This window comes from Pteropus vampyrus, unplaced genomic scaffold, assembly GCF_000151845.1.
Source record: "Pteropus vampyrus isolate Shadow unplaced genomic scaffold, Pvam_2.0 Scaffold50, whole genome shotgun sequence".
Taxonomy (NCBI): Eukaryota; Metazoa; Chordata; class Mammalia; order Chiroptera; family Pteropodidae; genus Pteropus; species Pteropus vampyrus.
The window spans coordinates 4,158,385-4,179,497 of record NW_011888831.1 but is presented as its reverse complement, the minus strand read 5'-3'; the positions used below and the strand labels follow the sequence as shown (position 1 = coordinate 4,179,497).

General features: G+C 52.4%; 1 protein-coding gene across 1 annotated transcript in view; it reads right to left on the bottom strand.

Moving 5' to 3' along the window:
* RTN4RL1 (reticulon 4 receptor like 1) overlaps window positions 1-18,720 on the bottom strand; it is a 66,165-nt gene extending 47,445 nt beyond the window's left edge. Inside the window, exon 1 of the mRNA XM_011359865.2 lies at window positions 18,221-18,720. Within this exon, the coding sequence (XP_011358167.1) occupies window positions 18,221-18,233 (13 nt within the window). The 5' untranslated portion in view covers window positions 18,234-18,720. The remainder of the gene's footprint in view (window positions 1-18,220) is intronic.
* Window positions 18,721-21,113: the final 2,393 nt, after the last annotated feature.

Sequence of the window (21,113 nt, the reverse complement as noted above, 5' to 3'; positions counted from 1 at the left end):
TGTAGCCCCTAAGATGTGGGTGGGCAGAGGCAGTCGGGGCAGCTGGGTCCAAGCGCTCTTCACGGGCCTTCTTGGTAAAGCACAGGCGCTGGTGTGCTGCAGCCTCCAGGGGCTGGGGCTGGGGGCTGACAGCGATGCCACCCGCGGCACAGGCCTCCCAGACCATCCCCACCCTGCCCCGGGCCTCGATCGATCTCTGCCGCTCAGGCCTCATTACCGAGGAGAGCTGCCGGGGCTGGCAGAGGAGCCAGACGGCTGCGGAGGGGGCAGGGAGGCCTCCTCGGCTCCCTGGCCCGGATTAAATATTTATTATGTTTTGTTTGGCCTTTGGGGGAAGGGCGGGGAGGGCTGTCGCATCGAACTTGAGCTGCGGGTAAGGCCAGGCCGGGCCCAGGGGCGAGGGCGGTGCCCAAGCCCAGTGACCCCTGGGCCTCCCCCGGCGGGCCGGGACCGAGCACCCTGGGGCCCGACCCCTCCTGGGGCGGGGACTGCTCGCTGCCGAACCTCTGGGCCGCGCTGACAGATCTAGGTTACCGCGGGGAGCCGCTGCCGCCCCGGAAATAACTCCCTCTCGTGGGCGCCGCGCTCTTTGTAATCCCGCTCCCTCCCGCCATCGGTCCCCCCCCATACCCGGAGCCCGAGCCCGGTCCCACGCGACTCCATCCCCTACCCCGCGCCCAGGCTGCGCTAGGCCGCGTCACTAGTGCCATCTCATCTGATCCCTACAGCAGCCCCGAGAAGGCTTCACGTTCCGTGAAATCAACAGGAGGCAGAGAAAGATAGATGCCGAGCCAGAGTGGGCACAGGTCTGCCCCCAAAGTCGGGGGTTTCCTCACCAGGCTCGCTGGCATGTTGCCAATGCCCTGGCCCATCCTGCCCACCCGCTCAGCCAGTTCCGAGAAAAAGTCAAGTGGAGTGGTCGCAGGCTCTCAGTGACCCAGTCTGGGAGTGCTCTAAAAAGCTGGATGGGCGGGTTTGACATGGTCTCCTGCAGCCAAAGAAGACTCTGTTATCCCTTTTACAGGGCATACACACAACTCCTAGCCATCCATCCCCCCCGACACACACACATAACAGGCGCTGTGGGGAGCAAAGGGCAGAAGAGACAGGGCCCGCCCTCACTGAGCATATAATCTGGTACACACACAGTCAGCTGCCATCCTCCCAAGTCCCTACTGAGATGTACACTGACACACACTCACACACTCACATGTAGCTCACATAAACTCACATGTAGCAGTGACTACTCTCCAACAATCCTTTTACGTGGCATACACTCACCCTAAAGAGCTGCTCACATCACATTCTACACGTGGAGATTCAAATACACTTGCCAAAACAAACAAACAAACAAAAAGCAAAAAAACAAACATACTTGTCCACCCCAACCCCATTTCTACATGTGCCCACATGCATATACACATCAACTAAGGAGTGGCTGCTGTCCCACCCACTGTCATGTGTGTGCCCACTAATATAAACACACACACATCCATAAAAAGAACTGCTCCATCCCTATATAAGCATGTGCATATGCTGGTACACACATATTCACACACAATACCCATCTGCACCTCTGTATCTGATGGTGTACACACATACACACACAGAGCTGATAATCCCCTCATCCCATCCTTGTACACGTGCATACATGCATTGGTGTCCATCCACATCCCATGCCTGTACATGTGTTTCCCTACACACACACACACACACACACACACGGGCATACATGTTTGCGCACTGACTACAAGCGGCTGGGGAAGAGCTGCAGCCTCCAGCCTTGCTCCTATTTAAAGAGAAGCATTGCTGGAAAAGGAACAAAAGCAAAGCTGGCTATAAATAGCCACCTCCCTCCTGCTTTTCCTGCCCTCCGGCCTCAGGGCCTTGCTTCAAGTCTCCTGCCTCAGGCCCAGGGCAGCCAGGGCAGGCCTGTCTCCAGGGGCAAACAGCAGGGCCCTAGAAGCCATGTAGCCAAGCAGTGACCACTGGGACAACCCAGTGTTTCAACTTTGAGCGTGGGTGGGTGCAGAGGCACAGTGCCGGCCACCTGCAGCCAGCCCTGCATGCATGTGTCCAGCTCAGAGGGAGGGAGGCCCACTTAGGCCAGGGCTGCTGTTTCAGCAGAACTGCAAAGCCTGGCAGCTAAAGCGGGGAGGAAGGCGGGGCTGCCAAGCAGCAGCCACTGATGCCCTGGGTGCTCCCTTCCCGGCTAGGCCAGCCATTCCCTCTGGTTTGTTTTGGTTCCTGGGCCCAGAGTTGGGGATATTGGGTGTCCTGTCAGGAAGCCCACGTGCGGTAGAGGACGAGAAGTGGGGGAGAAGATACAAGTCTTATTCTGAGTTCCAGTTCTATCACCTACTGGTCCACTAGCCCTAGGAAGGGCTTCTAAACACACTATCCAACACTCTTCACAGGGTGTTGGGAAAGCTGCATGAAAAACAGGTGTGCCTGGCAGGCCCTTCGGAACTGTGGACAGCCATAGGATGGGGGAGAATTGGATAAAAATAACAATTAATTATATTTATTTTATGTTTACCATATGCTAGGCACTGGACTATCTTTAGCTTATTTGATCCTCTATGGGGTAGGTACTATTTATATTCCCATTTTACAGATGGAAAAACTGAGATTCGGGTGCTTGCCCCAAGGTCACACAGGCCTCTGAGGCACAAAGCCAGGTTGCAAAGCTAAACTAAGACTGAGACCAAAGCCCTCCTCCCTACCTCTTGTACTGTGGGAGACTGAGGGCCCCTGGTTCTCAGGTTAGCCCTCTTCAGGGGCCAGTGGAGGACTGGGCTGGGCTGCCTCCCCCAGGCTAGCCCAGGACAAGAATTGGATGGGCTGGTCGGCTGGCCCTTGGCTCCTAAGGCCCTCCCCAAGGACTTGCTGCATCAGCCCACCCCCACCTACCCCTGTCCCTAGCTCCCCCAGGGGCCTCTCTCCAACAACACTGGGGAAGGGGAAGGGAGGGGGTGGGGGGAGAGCTTAGGCAGACCTACTTTCAAGGCTTTAATCCTTTTTGCTTAAAGGATTTTTTTTTTTTTGCTTGGGGAAGACTTGGGTCTGATCAGAGGAGAGACGCAGGGAGCTGACAAGCTGCAGAGGATGGGGGGAGTGAGGAGAGAGAAATACATATTTATTACCCTCAATTATTAAAAAATAGATAGTACTGGATCTTAGGTCCTGGCAGACACTGCAGCAGCATGTGTGCAAGAATTATTTTTTTTTCTTTCCCTTTTCTCCCTCTCTCTTTTTTGAAATTTTTATTTTCTTTTATGTATGTATGTATGTATGTATGTATGTATGTATGTATTTATTTATATTAATTCTGTTGAGATTATAATGTGGCTAGCTTGTTAGTAAAACCCCCCTGGCCAGTTCCCAGCAGGATGAAAGCGTTAGGCACTAGAGAGGTGAACAGAGCCTAACACCAGGGAGCTTCTGTACCCCATGTACAGGGAGGAGCCTGGACCCCATCTCAGTGGAGGGGGAGGTTGGGATGGGAAGGGTGTGTGACCCCATTTTGGGCTGCACAGTCTAGGCCTGTGGCAGACATGTATCCCAGCTGCTTCCTACCCCCCACCCCCATACTTTCTCAGAGCAAACCCTCCACCAATAACAGGCCTTCCCCATGATGGTGCTGTTTTCAAGCATGTGGCAAGAGAAAAATTGACCCTCTGTAGGAGAGGTGACAGCTTTCACCCCAGGCTTTTGAGGGCTTCACCCAGGGGCCAACATGGTCAGCTCCCGGGACACACCCTTCTCCCAGGATTGTATCAGCCTGTTGAAAAGGGGAAGCTTGTCCTCTTGGTACAAAGATGGGGACGCATCCTGCAAGGGTCCTGAGGCCTGCTGAGACTTGATGCCACAGGCAAGCAGGTGACACCCCCAGCCTCTTTTGTTATAGGTCCTAGAACAAAAAATAGATCTATAATGAGGAAAAAGTCTGGGGAGGCAGACCACTGGAAAGAGGACTGTGGCATTCATTTTGGTACCTGGAGTCCCCACAGAGCCCGGCACACAGTAGGCCTCAGCATATGGCTGTTGAAGAACAGATAAGGATGATGAAGACAGAACAAAAGCAATATTTCACAAAGGCCTTGCTATGTGCCAGGAAGGCACTTTATATCCATTTGTCAAAAATCTCAGAACCCCAAGAGATAGGTGGCATTAGTCCCACTTTTCAGATGACCAAACTGAGGCCTAAAGTATTAAAAACCTTTGCCTAAGGTCAGGCAGCTGGTAAGTAGCAGAGCAGGGCCCTGATTTCCTCCTGCCTAACTCCACAGCCCTTGCTCTCGGCTGCTTGACTCCATATATGGAGGCGGCACGAAAACCTGAGTAGACCAGAAATAAGTGCAGGAGGAACCAGGCAAGAAGCAGTGACCGTTTCCCAGGCCAAGAGCCCAAGGCATTGGGCTGGGGCTGAATTTTCTTTTCTGTTTAGGAAAGAAGGATCTCCGTTTTTCCTTTGTTTTGGAGAAGGAAGAAGAGGCGGCTGTGTAGAGGTCAGGGCTGCAGGCTGTGGGGTTGGTGGACGATGTACCAGTTTTCTGGGGAGGCCTTCAACCTCATCTCACTCTTCTAAGCTAATGAAAACCACTAGGGAATGCTCTCCACAGCTCCCCGTCCACTGCCTTAGGGGACTTCTCCCTGGCCCTCAGGGGAGGCGGACAGGATCGGTCCTCTCCAAACAGAGGCCTTTCCACCCAAGGTGACCCATCCCTGCTGGTCCTGTGTCAGTCTAACCACTCACATGGACTCAGCCTTGGACAAAAAGAGGCAAACTTTCAAAGAGCAGTCAGGCCAACCTGCAGGAAGGATGGCACGGGAAGTCACAACCACTGCTACTACTGAGGGCAACATGCATTGAGCTCCTTTTCTGAGTCACGGTAAAGTGCCAAGGACTTTATCAGTATCATCTCACTTAATCTCACAACCCTACAAGAGAGATAGTATTATTGACCCTATTTTACAGATGGAGTAACTCAAGTTCATAGAAATAAGGTCAATTCCAGGACTTGAACCTGGGTCTAGCCAGATTTTTCCATGCTAAACCACCCTATTCAGAGTATCTGACCCCTGGAATGAGCTTTCCCTACCAGACTCTCTCCTCCTGTGAGAGAAAGCTTCCACTGAGCAAGGACAGCCACTAGCATGGCCAGAGAGGCCACCAATATGTGCGCTGTTGAGATACAGGTTCAGGGAGAGTCTGGGGTCTTGAACAGATAAGGGGCATGTTACCAATGTTACCAGCCAGTGTGCCTTGGACATTTTATAAACACATCAGCCAACTGCTCCTAATGCTGTGTGATGTTGGGCAAACCACTCTGGGCTTCAATTTTCTTAGCTGAACTATAGGGTCCCCTTCCAGCACAGAAGACCCTATAAATCTGTCAAAATCACATAAATCCGAAGCAAGAAGCATACTCTTTCTCCTACTCCATCTACGGGAGTTTTGGGTGCTCAACCCCAAGGAAAACCAATGCCTCTGTACATGCCCCCGCTCTGTGCACCCACAGCCTGCTTCATGGAGACCTAGGCCACGTTCAAGGCCCCAACACACACATGCAATCGTGGGCCCTCCAGAGGCTGCAGGTCTGTCTGGCTGCTTCTTGGGGTAGTGTCAAGCCCACTTTCTAAAGCATATCACTGGCCTCCCACAATGGCTTCTACCCACCCGGCTCCCTATGAAGGCCTTGAATTCTCATCCTCCTCTCTTTCCCCTGTCCAGAAGCCCACACAGCACGTGGGCCAAGGCGTATACACAGATGTTGGCTGTGGTATGATCTCTGACAGCAAAACTCTGGAAACAGCCTCCATGCACAACCTGAGGGGACTGGCAGTCATACAATGAACATTTTGCAGTAATTAAAACAGGTTTAGAACCATCAGCCTCAAAAGGTGGTTGAGATATAGTTAATTTAACAAGACAGGGCACATTTGCATGAATATAGGTAAGAAGCATAGAAGAAAGGATGCACCAATGTACCAAATGCCCTGGGAGAGATAAGCTTTCTACTCCTTGGGTTGTGGGATTATAGCAATTTTCTTCTTTTTGCCAATCTGTGGTTTTCCAATGTTTTCTGCCATGTCTATGTATTATTTGAGAAGTTCAAAAAATTTACTCTGGGAAGAAAATGCTGACGTATAAATAAGGCAGCAACTAAAAAAGACAAGACCATATGCAGAACTAAGTTCTTTGGAAGAAAAGGAAAAGGCTTCAAGGAATTGATCTCTGACCTTGTACTCAGACTGTAGCCTGGGCCACATTAACAACCAGGAGGAGGGGGAATCCCCAGACCCGCCACTCCTTCCCCACTTCCTATCATAGCTATTGCTTGGTCTGTGCTTTCGCCTCTCCCTCTGGCCAAGTGGCAGATGGACTTGGGGCCGATTCCATACTCTAATCCTCCCCAAAGAAACTTGACTGTGGGCTACACTTCAGAACAGCTGCCTTGCCCATAACTGGGGCCCCAGAGGTAGCCAGGTATTATATCCTGCCTCAGGGCCTTTGCACTTGCTGTTGCCTCTGTCCGGAGAGCTCTTCCCAAGCAGAAGCAGCTGTTAGCTGCAGGGAGCCCTCCCTCATTTTACTTAAGCCTCTGTTCAAATGTCACCCTATCAGAAAGATTTCTCATGTCCTAATGTTTGGTCCAGGCAGTCTCTCTAAAATAATAGCTCTCTGGTAACCCCTTGTTCCTTAATCAACCCTCTGTTAATTTTCTTATAAGCACCTACCCCACCTGACAGAATATAGTTAGTCACTTATCATCTATTCTCCCCACTAGAATGTAAACTCCTTATGGGGACTTGATCTTTATTCATTGCTTCATCCTCAATGCCAAGCCAGCAGTAGGCAGGTACTCAATAGTGGTTCGATATTTGTCAAATGGAGAGGGTCTTCCTGTACTTGGCTAATAGGATGAAAGGTGGCCAGCTCATTCATGGATAGATAATCCATAGGTGACCATGATCCATAACAGTTCTGACATGAAAAAACATGACTCAATTGAGGTCTTCTTTTGGGGAAATAAAGCTGGGAATACCAGAATTGGGGCAATTAGCAGTGGGAGGAGGAGGTGAAAGGCCATCTTGAAGAGCAAGCAGTCCTGGTAGCCATATTGGGTCTCATGCAAGATGAAAATTCCTGGGTGCAGACAGTGGGGCAGAAGCAGGAGCAGCTGGGTTGGGCAGAAGGAAAGGCCATGAGAGGGACCACAGTGAGGCTGCCAGTTCCTAGAGTCACCCCCTATTCTGGAGGTTTCTGGAATCCAAGTCACACATCTCCTTGCCATAATCCTCCATTTCCCAACAAGCTTCCTCCAATCTCTGCAATCAGATTTGTCCATTAAGGCAAAAATACCAGCCCCCAGGAGGCAACGAGCCAATTACAGGAGGATGGTAACCTCTGCTACCTCAAAGCAGCCCCTGGGCCCATTGCCACCCCACACACATTAGTGGTAAAATTTCCCCTCTAACTGGTGCCTTCTCCTGAGTGTGGCCCTGTGAACTGCCCCAGCCTCTCTCCCTCTGCTCAGACTCTATTTCAACTGCAGGCCTGGGCAACAACCTGGGAGGGAGCCTTCCCTATGAGGAGAGGAAGCAGTTCAAAGTAACAAGTCATTTTCAGAGATGGGAGAGAAGACAAAAGAGGCAGAGTCTTCTCACCCCAGGCACCACCTGAGCTCAGCTTGGCCTTGCGATTTTATCTCCTCATGTTCCGTCCAGCCTCATTTAAACATCTCAGATCTCTGAAGCCTAGAGTGTCCATGCGAGGTTTTCATTTGCCACAGAATCAATAATGCAAATTTTGTTCCATAAAAATCTGCCAAATACAACCCTAAACTTTTCTGTGTAAGAATTCTGTTTCTTTTCCCAACACAGCTGCTGCTGCCCCGTTGGACATCCTTTGTGGCCCAGTCGGCCAGACTCTCTGTGCCAGCTAGCTTCATCGGCCACGGAAGAAGAGAGAAGGGCTGGGGTGAGAGGCAGCTGCTCTGGGGCCCAGATGAGCTTTGTAGTCTCTCTGAGCCTCAGAGTCCTCAAGTGTAAGTCAGGGCTAATAAGACCTGCCTTTACTGCTTTTAATGAATTGTTGCACAGAGAAAACTGTGAGACTCCTTTCTGCATCCTCCTCACTTAAAACAAACAAACAAACAAACAAACAAACAAACAAGTTTCTTCTTGGTTCTTGGCATTAAGATTTTTTTTTTCTTTTTTTAAGCTCTATATAGTCATGATTTTATTTTTCTTACTGTTACGGAACAATTTAAAATTTAGGTTTTGGTAACAAGTTCCTTGGGTTCCGACTTAAATGTACGATCATTCAATCAACATTTCCAATCAACTCGTAAAGACATGACATTAGTTACTGATTTAACAGTATCTACTCAATGTCACAATGTCCTTCATTTTATTTTGTGCAGGATGCTATTTTAGTTGGGCCCTGATACGAAAGACAGAGCAATCTCAGATTGAGTAATTTGATGAGTGGATATTAAAGGTGAGACTAGGAGTAGGGAAACCCTAAGAAATAATGTCATTTATTCTCCCCGCAACCAGGGCTAAGTGAGGGGAGGTGGCTCTTACTGAACCTGGAGACAGAGCTGTGGAGATGCACTGGCTGGAGCTGTGTAGCGGACACTGTGAGGGCCTGTTAGGTCCCTTGCCTTTACCATTTCAGCACATGCTGACTTCCAACTGCCAGAACCTGCATTTCTTTGCCTGAGGGCTTTGTCTAGCAGCAGAGTGGGCTTAGCTCACCCACAGAGCAGGCCAAAAGTGCCCTGAAATTAATCCCTCAACACGTACGGCACTCAGTCTATGACAGTGGGAGTTGTGTATAAATACCCCAGCTACCAGCCCTCTGGTGAGATAACTTTAAGGTGCATGTTCTAGACTGTGTCCCAATGTTCCCTAGTGGGATAAAGTTCTGATTGCCCATAACAGTAACTTGCCCAACGATGTGCCCATTATTGGCTTTTTCCCCTCTCTCTCTTAATTCCTCACTCGTTTTCTGGTATTTTCTAGAATGCCTCCTAAATAAACAACTTGCACTTGAATCCTTGTTTCAGGTTATACTTCTGGGGGAAACCGAGAGATGGTGGCGGCACACGGAGAGCTATACTGAGTCATCATTGGTTGAACCTAACTGGAGGCCAGAGGGCATGGGAGCCCACTGTCGTAGTTGGATGGGCCAACCTCTCAAGACAGACAGCAGGAGAAGGGCGGAAAGCGAGTCTGACAGGGCAAGGGGTAAAGTGTAACCAGTCTCCTCATGGAACGTGCCATCCAGTGGGGAGGGCAGATAATATAAAAGTAACTGCAATAAAATAGGTTGAGTACAATGACTGGGAAGTACAGGGTATTATGGGACCCCTCTCCTAGTCCAGGGAGTGCAGAAAGCTGTCCCAGAGGCAGTGATGTGTAAGCTGAGTCCCGAAGGATAGAAGTGAAGGGGAAGAGGCAGCAAGGAATGTTCTAGGCAGAATGAGCTGTTTGTACAAATCCTTAGACATGATAGAGCATGATTCAGTCGAGGAACTGAAAGTTCATTAGACCTGGGCCTGCCTCAGAATTCAAAGTGGGGAATGGGGAGAGGGGAGGGTGGAGCTGCAAGTGGAGCAGGGGGGAAGGACCTGACAGCCAAGCTGGGAAGTCTGAATTATCCCCTGAAGAAAAAGGAATCACTGAAGGTTTTTAAGCAAGGGAGGGATGAGATTGTGTAGCATTACAGAACCAGTGTAAAACCTGGACTGGGTGAAGGCAAGAGTAGAGGCAGGGAGGCTGTTAATATGGTCAGGGAAAAGCAGCCTGGGCTAAGGTAGAGGCAGGGAGAGGAGGAGGTGTGAAGGACATCGAGGGAGAACGGCAGCACTTCCCGATGAACTGATGGGGGTGGGGTAGGGTGAAGGGTTCATCTACAGGTCCAGTTCTTTGGCCGAGGGTACCTGCGAGGATGATGGTGCCAGATGCAGAGATGAGGGGGAATGGGGAAAGAGGAGGTTTGATGCGAGCTCAGGGAGCATCAGAGGTCAGCTGGAATGACAGCTCTGGACATCAGAAACAATATTTCGGCTGGACATAGGATATGGGGAGAGCCAGCAAATGGGCACTGCAACTGAAGTATACTGAAACCTCCCAGAACAGCATGTGGAGAGTGAGGGCCCAGGGCACTGCCCAGGGAGGCACCATATTTGAGGGATGGCAAGAGTTGGTGAAACCAGCATAGACCTGAATAGCAGGAGCCACGAAAGTAAGAGGAAGACCAGGAAGCTGCCAGCAGGGAAGCCAAGGGGGAACTGTGGTCGACAGAGTCAAATGCCATCAGAAGGTCAGGTGAGACAAGGAAAATGTCCAGTAGGGTCAGCATCAAGCCAGAGCAGTGACAGTGGAGTGATGGAAGAGACCGCCAGAATTCCAGGCTAAGGAGTGAGAGGGAGGGGAGGGCAAGGAGACCCCAAGTATGGACAACTCCTCCCAGAAAGCTAAGTAGTTAAAAAGGTCCAAAAGGAGAGAAGAAAGCCACCCACCCTGACTCAGGAGAAAGCTCAAACCTAAGCCCTGAGGACAGCGCAGTACCCTCTTTGTTAGCACACAACACACATCACACCCAGTAGCCTCCCTGAGTGTACTGTCTTGCTAGGAGGCTAGGCTGTAGGGGAGGCTGCCAGCGTGGCAGTGCGGCCAGAGGAGAAAGCCCCTTACCCCAGCTCTGACCAAGGCCATCTGCACTAATCTGTTTTATATTCTGGGCTCTGACACTGGATATTATTTGAAGAAAATCTACTACTGAAAAGCATTTGGAAAACCATCAATCTTGTCATATTACAGATGGGGAAACTGAGGCCCGGAGAGAAGGAAACATGCCCAGGGTCTAGTGAGTCATCCACAGCCCCAAGACTCCAAGTTTGGTGTTCTTTCCATAATTCCAGAGTATCCAGGAAGGAAAGGGCCATGGCCAGGCCAAAGCCAGGGTTGCACAGAGCTGCTGTTAGAGGCACAGCCTAGCAGCCAGTGAAGACAGAGACAGACAGGAGAGTAAACACCACTCAGCATGATGCCTGCACTACATGCCAACCAGAGGCAGCCAGTGGGTGACCGGCTGCCTTAGGTGCAGGAGCAGAGGTGCTTTCCCCTGGTGTCTGGCCTTGCCCAGGCTGCCCCCACACTGGCCACCGAGTGACCCACCTGGGCCCTGCTTCCCCTGAGGCCGGCCGGCCTCATCCCCAAAACCCACTATGCCACAGGCTCCTTCTTTCTCCCAGCCTGCTCAGACAAGCCCATGAATAGAACATTAAAGGCAAAACCTTATAAAAGAAAAGGCAGCTCCCTGGTAGGAGTCGCCCCACTAAATGTCAAATGCAGAGCAAGGCTTCCTACCTCATATGCTTCTTACTAATGGAGGCACCTTAGCCTCCATATCCCCATTATCCAATCGCCCTATAAATAAATCATCCTAAGACGAATGCCAACTTCCCCCCCTAGGGCCTCATGAATCTCTCTATAGAAGCATATGTAAAGGCCCCTTCAGTATGTGTTGGCTAAAGTACCCAGAAAGTGATAGCAAACTCTGCTAGGACAACTTTAGATAAAGGCAGAAGCAAACTTTCATGCCACTTTAGTGGACTGAGAGTTGAGAATCCAGCTTTTCTCCTGACCTAGAGAAGACTTTTGCTCCATTTCCTGTAGACCCACCCCAACTACAGTGCTATTGCCCTTTGGAATCAGCCCAGGAAGCTGCCCAGAGTCCTCATCTCCAGGGGCTGATATGGAATGAGTCATGTCCACCTACCCCTGCATGGGTGAGCCACACACCAGCTCACCAAGCTTTGTTCACGACATGTGGTGCACGCAGCGCTGGCCTGCCCACTCCTGGGGGCCCCGCACTGAGTGGCTCACCAGCACGCCCATGGCACCAGCGACACACTGGACCCAAGGCGTGAGTGCCGATGTGGGTTCCAGGGCCAGCAGGCCAGGCATGTGTACTTGAGGTACTCTTCTCTGCAACAGCAGACCTCTGGCATGCTCACTACTGGAGCCTGTTGCAAGCTCACCAGGTGTGCTTCTGCGCGCGCGCGCACACACACAGAGCGTTGTGCCAACCCCATTACTGTGCCAGCACTGAATCAGATAGCAGGGGCTATCTCCAGTTTCAGATCCCAACTTCACTGATTAGACAGCAATCAGGCTCAAAAGCACCCGCTGTATCTGTTTGACCAGATACCCTGCCTCACTGTGGTGAAGGGAGCTCCTCGCTCAGAGGTGGGGGTCTGCTCTTCTACACTCTGAGATCAGCTATATTCTCCCCGTTACTTCATTTTTCTTCTCCAAACGACAGGAAGCACTGGCTTCTCTGAAACTATACCATGGCTGGAAGGGGGCAGATGTTCCTTTTGGAGGATAGCTCTGAGTTCTGCAGTTATCATAGGCTAGGGCTGAGCCATGAGGACACCGCCCTGAAGTGAGGGAGCACTCCAGAGGAGGAGAGGCAGGTATAGGTAGGGGCTCTACTTCATCCGGCTTGCCACTGCTGCCCGCCTGGGCCAACATGTTCTGGAGCTGTTGCTCCCCAGACAACCACCAACCAGTCTGGGATATGGCTGTGTTAGCAAGTCCACCAGGTCAGCCTGGAAGGGGAAGCCAGGGAGAGCAATATATGAGGAGGTGCCAGCCCCTAAATAAACCATAACCCAAGCTTTCCCAAGCGCATGAAAGCAGGCAGGTTGGTGCTGGCCCGCTGTCCCATACCTGTGTGCAATGAAGAAACCAGAGCGGGAGACTGCAGGTGAGGGGCGTGTCTGCTCAGACATGAAAGGGGGCAGAGTAGAAGAGGAAATGCAAGACAGTGGCTCAGGGTCCCAGAAAGCCCCAGGTCTCAGCCAGAGACATTCCTAGAGGAAAACTAGGAAGGGAATGCATGAGAACTACCAAGGAACTCTGTAAGATACAAATGATTCAGCGGCGCCCAACATCCACAAAACAGATGTCCTAGAAATCAAGGCAGATGGGCACTTGAGACTGTAGAGCTAAGAGGTTAAGAAAGCAAGGGAGAGTGTGTGGTGGCAGACAAACCTGGGGTTGCATCCTGACTCAACAATGTGCTAGCTAGGTGACCCAGAGCAAGAGACTTCATTTGTTTGTGCCTCAGTTTCTCTACCTATATAGCAGGGACAAGCTAGACTTATCTCGACCCATCAGTAATTAAAAACAGCTATTGTTAGCACGTGGACAGGGATTGGCATAAGTGGATCCATGGCAGGTTGGGAAGAATAGTCTAGTCCCTGTTGCCCATTTCCAGCTAGCAATCAGACCTCCTCCCAACAGACTCAGCCAGGCATTCTGTGAGTCCCAAGGTGGCTTGGTGATGGACATCAAGTCAGCTGTGCCTCCTCTCCCAAGTCAATGACATCTAAGGAGGTCTCTGTTTCTGGGGTCTGCAGCCAGCTCCCAGGAGCTCTCACCCTGGGGTCCCCGCTCCACTTCTCTCTCTAACTCACTTCTACCCAGTGTACCCTGGCCAGAAGAAAGGGCTGCTTCCAGCAGTCTGCTTGGAGGTCCTGCCTGCTGCTGTCCCTGGAGGCTCTGTTCCCGTTTCACCAGCTATTTTGCTTCTTGGCCATCTGTTCCCTCCCTGTCATCTCCTCTCTGCTTTAACCTTAACCACTACTTCGCTGCAGATGGTACCAAACAGATCCTTTCTTGACATCCTTCATGATGCCTGCCCCCTCCTTCTCATCTCTAGCAAGTGAACTTCTGCTCTGTCCTTTTTCAGGCCCTGACTCCAAAGCCTGGAGTTGAATTCACCCCACAAGCCTCCCTCTTCAGTCCCATCTGCTGTCAATTCTGCCACAGTTCCGGGGGCAAACACCTACCCTTTCCTTTGCCTTTGCCTTTTCCTAATGAAACTTCCTCTTTCAAACTTGGCCAAGGAACCTCTCTTGGCACCAAGTCCATTGTCCGCTCTGGGTACCTACCTGGTCTACATAAATAGAGCCATTTAACCCTCCGGAGGACTCAGTGTTGGAGGACTGAGACAGAGACCAGAAACTCTGGGATTCATTCATTCCTACAGAGAAGGGACCAGCATACCCATGCTGGGAGTTTGGGTCCTGAGCAGTTTCTCTAGAAAATGGACCTGAGAACTACACTCAGGTGTTGGCATGACAGGAGCCAAACCAAAACATATTTTCTACATAGTTTGAGCTCACAAGTTTCTGCCCTGCTTTCCTTGCCTTTATTCTGGCTACTGGTGAGAAAATGCATACATGGACTTTAGTTAGCAACTAATTTTGACTCTCCTTTCTCTTGGGGTTAGCAATTAGTTAGCAACTAATTTTGACTCTCCTTTCCCTTAAAATTTCTCTTCTTGGCTTCTATTCTGGCATAATGACCAGGAGCTTTGAGGAAAGCAGCAGTTCAGAAGCTCCCAATTAAAGAAGCTGTTTTGGTGACATTGGTTCCACTAGGCAGCATTTCTTGAGTGGGACAGAATTGGTCTGAGAAGACTGAAATTCCACTTTTGCACATGGATTAGGGCTAAGAAACTTCGTATCTCAACCCTCTCAAGTAGGGCTCTTGTTATTTCCTCTCTACACTCCCTCTACAGCAGAAAGAGTGTCTTGGCTGTCATGCAACACTCCTCTCTTCCCCTTTCCACTGGGGTTAAAGTGGGTCATGTCATCAATAGTTCCAAGAGATGGAACCTGTTCACACCTGGTCACATGGAGACTCTCTGATCACCTAGGGAATCTCTGGATTCAGATCAACCAAGCATCTGAGACTCTCACGGTCCCTTCCTCCCTCTGCTTTCCTTTCTTTCCACGAGGGAGACCCCCAATCCAGCCACCAGGCCAGCCTCTCTGGCTATGGAAATCAAAAGGACAAAATGCAACTTACTGGGTTGCAGGCCTTAATCTAGCTCTTCCTGAATTATTCAGGGATGGCATTAACTTATAAATGAGTGTGTTTGACTGATTTTGTGGTTGATGTACAGATAAATTCTAATGAAAGACAGATAGAAGATTTTAAATTATTAATTAGACTGCCACTTAACAAAGCCTATTTGGCACTCTATTTCCTTGCTTAACAAGACAAAAACTTTAAGGTTCTGTATTAGCCCAGAGGCTGTTGATTTGCATTCTGTTTTTATAGCTCTAAAAATGAAAAACATAGATTCTGACCTTAAGCAGGCCACTTCTGGCAAAACAAAATCCTTAGCAGACTGCCCTTCCTTCTCGGATGGTACTGGGTGGCTTGGGGCCTCTTTTGCCCTGCCTGTCTCTCATCTCTGACCAGAGTCTTGCTTTTTATATCCCTGGTTCTGCCGGGGTAGGCTAGGAGATGGAAGAGCCAGCAGGGTGGCTGCAGAAGCCTTCAACTACCAGTACCATCAGCAAGCAGCAAGATCCACTGAGGACTCAGGGATGTTCTGGTTCACCAAAGTGGAGCTGAGGCCAGTAGAATCGTTCATTAAGAGATGGAAGGCAGCACTCCCAGTTCCTAAAATAGCCTGCCAAAGGATAGCACCTTGCTCAGTGTAATAGGACAATCAGAAATTAAAGAGATGGCCCTCATGGTCCAATGCCTACTTTCACCTTCTACCTGGGGCTTCAGAGCACAGAGCCATCTAACGCCACAAAGCTCTCATTGTCAAGACGATGGGCCCTACCCTTTGCAGAAAGGTAGCGTTTTTTTCTCTTCTCCCCTCCCCCCAGGATCCAGGGAAGGCTCCTCTTTTTTTATCCTTCAAATCGTTTTCCAGATCATAATTAAAATATTCAACTCCCTCAGGGCCAGGACCCCACGCAGGGCTCTGTATCTAATAGAGAAACTGCAACAACTATCTGAACCCATCCTATAACATTTTTGCTTGGAGCCTTTGAGAACAATTCGAGAAGCAGAAACTTCAGTGGCCACCTCCCTTGACATTAGCCTCAGGCACACCTTTGGCTTTGGGCACACAGTTAGACTCCACACAGAGAATCTGAGTGTCCTGAGTATGTGTAAAACAGACAAGTCCTAGGGATGAGATCTGGGGCCAAGATAGAAAATTGCCCAGGAAAGAACCAAAATATAAGTCCTTTGCCCACACAATGTCCCCATAGCAGGCTCCAGGTTGCGGAGCTGAGCCCAGCCCAGCAAAAGGCTTCTCTGCTTGGTTTCCCTCAGGCCAATCCAAGTGGAAATCTCTGTTGGAAGAACCTCTCCCACCAACCAAGCCCTTCAGGAAGGGAAAAATAGCCCCAGTGGCAAATGCACGTGACTGTCAGGCCTCCAGTGGCCAAGCCAGCAACCCCCAGGGAGAGGTCCCCAGAATGCACTGGGCTCATCCCGAAGCTTGGCCTCTGGCTAGCAAGTATGGGAGAGAAAGGCTCCTAGAGGCTGCTGAAGGCTCTCTGGGCACCTAAACCATATAAACAAATGTGTCGGCTGCTTTATGGCTCATTTTTAACTGTAAGCTGCCAGAAGACAAAAGACCAAAAGGAAAAAGAGATGTCAATTTCTCTCTACGATCTCCATCACAGACCTGCAGCCAGACATGGTGGCCTTTTAAAACTGCCTGGGAAACCTTCTCCACTAGGGCAAATTTGCATGCTCCAGGCCCAAGCTTCTCAGACTTGGGCCTGTGCTCAGCTCTGTAAAAAGCACCCTCTCTGTACAGAGACGCTCTAGCCAGCACTGGTGGTTGCTTAAAGGACTTTACTCCCTTTCTGCAGGGACAAGGAACTGGGGTGTATTAGTGAAGTGGTTTCTCCAACCAGGGGACTTTTGCCACACCACAGTGAACGGCAGTCAACTTCCCCCCACACCCACACCCACCCTGCACTTCACCAACCCACGTGGAGGGCACAAGTCATACACAAGTTTGTGACTACTGACACGACAGGGCAACCCAGGTTCCTGGGTGAGCCTGAGCGAGTGGGGACAGCACAGAGCCTTTACTGTTCCAAACGAAGGCGTGGTTTCTTCACTCCACTGCTTATGGGGTCTCGTACATCAATCCCATATCTGCTCCTCTCCGCCCATCTTGGAGCTTTGCTGGCCCCTCCTCCGCTACCTCCCCCTGCCCGTTTTCTCCTTCCCGATCCTACTGTGAGGTCAGAATCCTGTGCTTACGACACCTCGGTCTGTTGCCATGGAAACAGGGGCGGATTAAGGCTGGAGCGCCGAGCGCTGGGATCAGGCCCCTCCGCTACCTGAGCTCCCGCCTCAGCTGGTTCCCGCAGGGCCCCAGCTGCCTGTCGCAGGGCGCCACGGCTCGCCGGCCGCTCGGCCCGGCCCAGGGACAAGGAGGTCCGGGCGGGGCGCCCTAGCCCTTCCGAACCTGAGAGGGAAGAGAGGCCGACACAGAGGCCGGGTCAACGGGTAGTGGGGCCCGCGGGCTCAGGGCATGGTCACTTGCCCTCCCTGGGCCTCAGGGACTGCTCCCCGCGCGGCAGCCACGTGGGGGCGCGGCGGGACTTCCCCAGCGCCCGCGCCAACTTTGCAGCTCTCGGCAATGAGCCGGGCTGCTGGGAGGATCGTGGTGAGGTGGTCGCAGGGCCAGATCTCCTTAAGTTGAGCATGGCACCGGCAGCGCATGCTGCCGGTACGGCCTTTGCCTTCTCATCCCTCCGCTGGGGACATAGGGAAAGTTTGAGGAACCGGACATCAGGCGCTAGCCATTCCCCTCCGCCGCTGAATGCCCAGAGCCCGTCCCTGGAGACCAAAGCAGGGCAGCAGGGAAGGTGCCTGCGTCCCAGCCCCACCTGGGAAGCTAGGGCACGCAGTGAACGTCCCGGCCATGCGGTAACTGGAGCGCGGGTTGGACTCGGCCCCTACAAAGCAGCAGAAGCTAGCGGCGTATGCCCGCGCAGGGGATGGAGGCTGCGAGTGCAAAACTTTATAATGGCAAAGCAAGGGTCCCAGGAGGTCAGCTCCCCATCCATCACGCGAAGCTCACTGTGGTCTCGAAATGACCTCGCCAAGCCAGATCTCTCGGCCTGCTTGCTAGATCCATGGAGAAAATCCCGTGTCTCGCAGCCGGCCACCGACGGGAACTGAGCTCCAGCAGCAACCCCTCCGCGGGTGCGTCCCCGTAAAGCCCGCCAGCCGCCAGGGGCTGCTTCCCGGGCTGGAGATCTGGCGCCGGGCAGCTCTCGGGCGGCTCCCAAGCTCGCCGCTCTGCCCCGTGCGCATCCAACTACAACTTGCCCCTGCGGCTCCAACTCACCTTTGCGAAGCATGTTGGCCGCCACTCCGAGGTCGGCCTAGGCGCGCTCCCTCACGCGGTCTGTATTCAAATCCTTGGGCGCCGGCTGCAGCTAATCCGAGCGCGTCGAGGCGGGGGCAAGCCGGGGATCCGCTTGTGCCCGGCGGCCCGGCCCCGCAGGGGCATGGTGAGTACAAGCCCCGCGCGGAGGGCACCGGAGCCCACTGGCGACCGTGGCGCTGCCGGGCAGCCCCGCGCGCTCGGGCAGCCCCGGGGCAAGCGCGAAGCCGGCGGCCTGCTTCTGAAGCTCAGAGCACTTTGCAGGCGGTTTTGAAAGGGGACGCCGCCCCCCGGCCGCTTGGCCGCTGCCCCCTCCTTTCCGCCCCCTCGGGCCGCCGCCACCTCGGTTGCTGCAAAAGGGCGCTCGCACGCACCGCCGAGCTCCGGGAAAAGCGCCCGGCGCGCGTTTGCAGGACCGAGCGATCCGCGGAGTGGGGCGCCTCCCTTCCTCCCCCTAGGCTTCCCCCACCTTTCCTCCCTCCCTCCCTCGCTCGCTCGCTAGCTCCCTCCCCCTTGCTTCGCTCCCCGCCCCCGCTCACCGAGCGCCTCCCATACAAAATTTATGAAAGTGCTCTCAGCTCGCGGTGCTGAGCGCCGTCCTATTCCCAGGGCAGCGGCGCTCAGCTGCACCGCGCCGCCTCCCAAGGTGTTTTCGCTGCGCTCGCCCCCTGGGATGATTTTCGACCCGCGTCAGTCCAAGTACCTGCCCTAGCCCTGGGGCCAGTGATCCGACCACTCGAAAGCCTTATGCGCCCCGTGGGCTTCCTGGAGCTCGCACCCGCAGCCCAAACCCCGCCCGCTCGCCCTTCGCGGATGGAGGTCACCCAGCCGGGCGGCTGGAAGCGTGCGCTCGCCGACCGACTGGGACGAGATTGCCTCCCAGAGCCCCCCGCCCCCACCATCACAAGTCCGCACCCCTGCCCATCTCCTCTTTGGCCTGCTCTGCTTCCTCTTTGGAGGCTCGACGGCTCCTCCCTGCCCAGGACAGCTCCGGCGGATCCAGCCCCCACGAATTCCGCGTCCCAGGACACTATACTTTTTGGAGAGAGGTGTGGCATGCCTAAACCCAGACTGGTTTAGACTTCGCAGCAAGCATTCGAGAAGGCCTAATTGCAAACCCTAGAGAGGGAAGAACAAATGTGTGGCTAAAATGGGCTTTCTCCGCCTAGGGGGCCTCTCTGATTTCCCTCGATCTACACAGACCCCGCCCGGGGCTTCGCAGAAAATGGAGGAGGCACCACCTAGAAAGCTGGTCCCGCAGGGGACAAGTTGGGCTGAGCTTAGAGAATGTTCAGGCTAGCCAAGATCCTGAGCGGAGGCCGGCACCCCCTACTGGCCCGGGATAAGAGGGGTCCTGGGAGAGGAAAAAGAGTGGTCTAAGTCACTCATTCAAGACACATTTATTGAGAGTCTATCATATGTTGGACACTACTATTCCTGAGGATTCAGCCAATGATAAAGACAAGATCCTTGCATTTGTGGAGTTCACAGTTTAATAGGGACCAAACCGGGAAAGTCTAGATAAGATACTGCTTTGAACAAAAGCAAACAGGCTGTTGCTCTGGAGCTGACATGAGGGGTCAGGGAATGCTACTCTTAGCAGATGACATCTAAGTAGAGATCTAATTTGAGAGAACGGGCTGTGTGATTCTTTGGAGAAAAATTTGGCATGATAGGAAGGTCAAAAAGAAGGCCAGTATCATTCATTCACTTACACAAGCATTCAATGTACTGAGGCTCAAGTGTGAGCTAACTATAGGCTTGGACTTCCAGGAGCTTATGTCATAGTTGGGGAAGAAAGACCCACAGTCTGTCTTAGAATGTGACAGGGGAAAATACAAAGTGTGGGAGGAGTGTCTGCTAGCTCTGGGGCGGGGGTAAAGGACCATCAGTGAAGGCTTCACAAGAAGAGGTGCCATTTGGGTTAGGTCTTGAGGGCTGAGTTCAACAGGCTGAGAAGGGAAAAGGCCATTCCAGGCAGTAGAGACCGTGCAAATGCTTGGAGGTGAGAAAGTTCTGAAGATTAGGAAGATGAGTCCATCTTGGGGTGGCAATAGAAGGTGAGGCATTCTTTCTCTTAGCCTTGACCAGCTGCAGGGCTGAGGTGACCCCACACCCTGCCTGAGCCCTGCCAGGTTGACACCAAAGCTGAACTCAATGACACTGAGAGCTTGCAGAGTCCTTCCATAAGTAAACTAAGGGCCCAGGGAGGTTGAACAACTTGCTCAAGTATCATACAGCAGATCAGTGCCAAAATGTGGGCCTGGATCAGGGTGTGTTACTCCTCCTGCCACCGCCTCAAGCTGCCTCCCCATGATCCCATACCCCACAAACTCCAGCATCTTAGGCAAAGTCGGCTGGAGCTGGGCGTGAGTGTGAGAAACAGAGTTATTTCAAGCCTCAGGAGATCTTGGTGCTGCTTTGGAGTCCAGCCAGGGGTGGGGGTGACTGTAGGCGGGTGTTGTGGTATAATGTGGGGGTGCACTGTGCCCGCCTTCTTGTCAGGCACTAATTACTCAGACTGCTGAGTAACTCAGGCAGGGAGACCCCCACAGACAGATGGAGGTGTTCTTGGATCAAGTTGAATGGCAGCCCCCAATGTTTTTGCACTGCAGTGTCTTGGGGGACATGCTCACATCTGTCCTTGATATCTAGTTCTCTTGGAAATCACCTGGTTTCCTAATGGCCAGGGCAACTCATTCAGCACAGAGGCTGTGGGGCAATGTTATAAGAGGATAGGGGGCCTTCCATCATCAATGGGCCCTACCTCTACCTAAGAAAAGATCTTAAGGGGTGAGGTGCCTGGTAAGGGAGCTGATCTTTCTCCCTTGGAACTTTCAGCTGCAACTGGAGC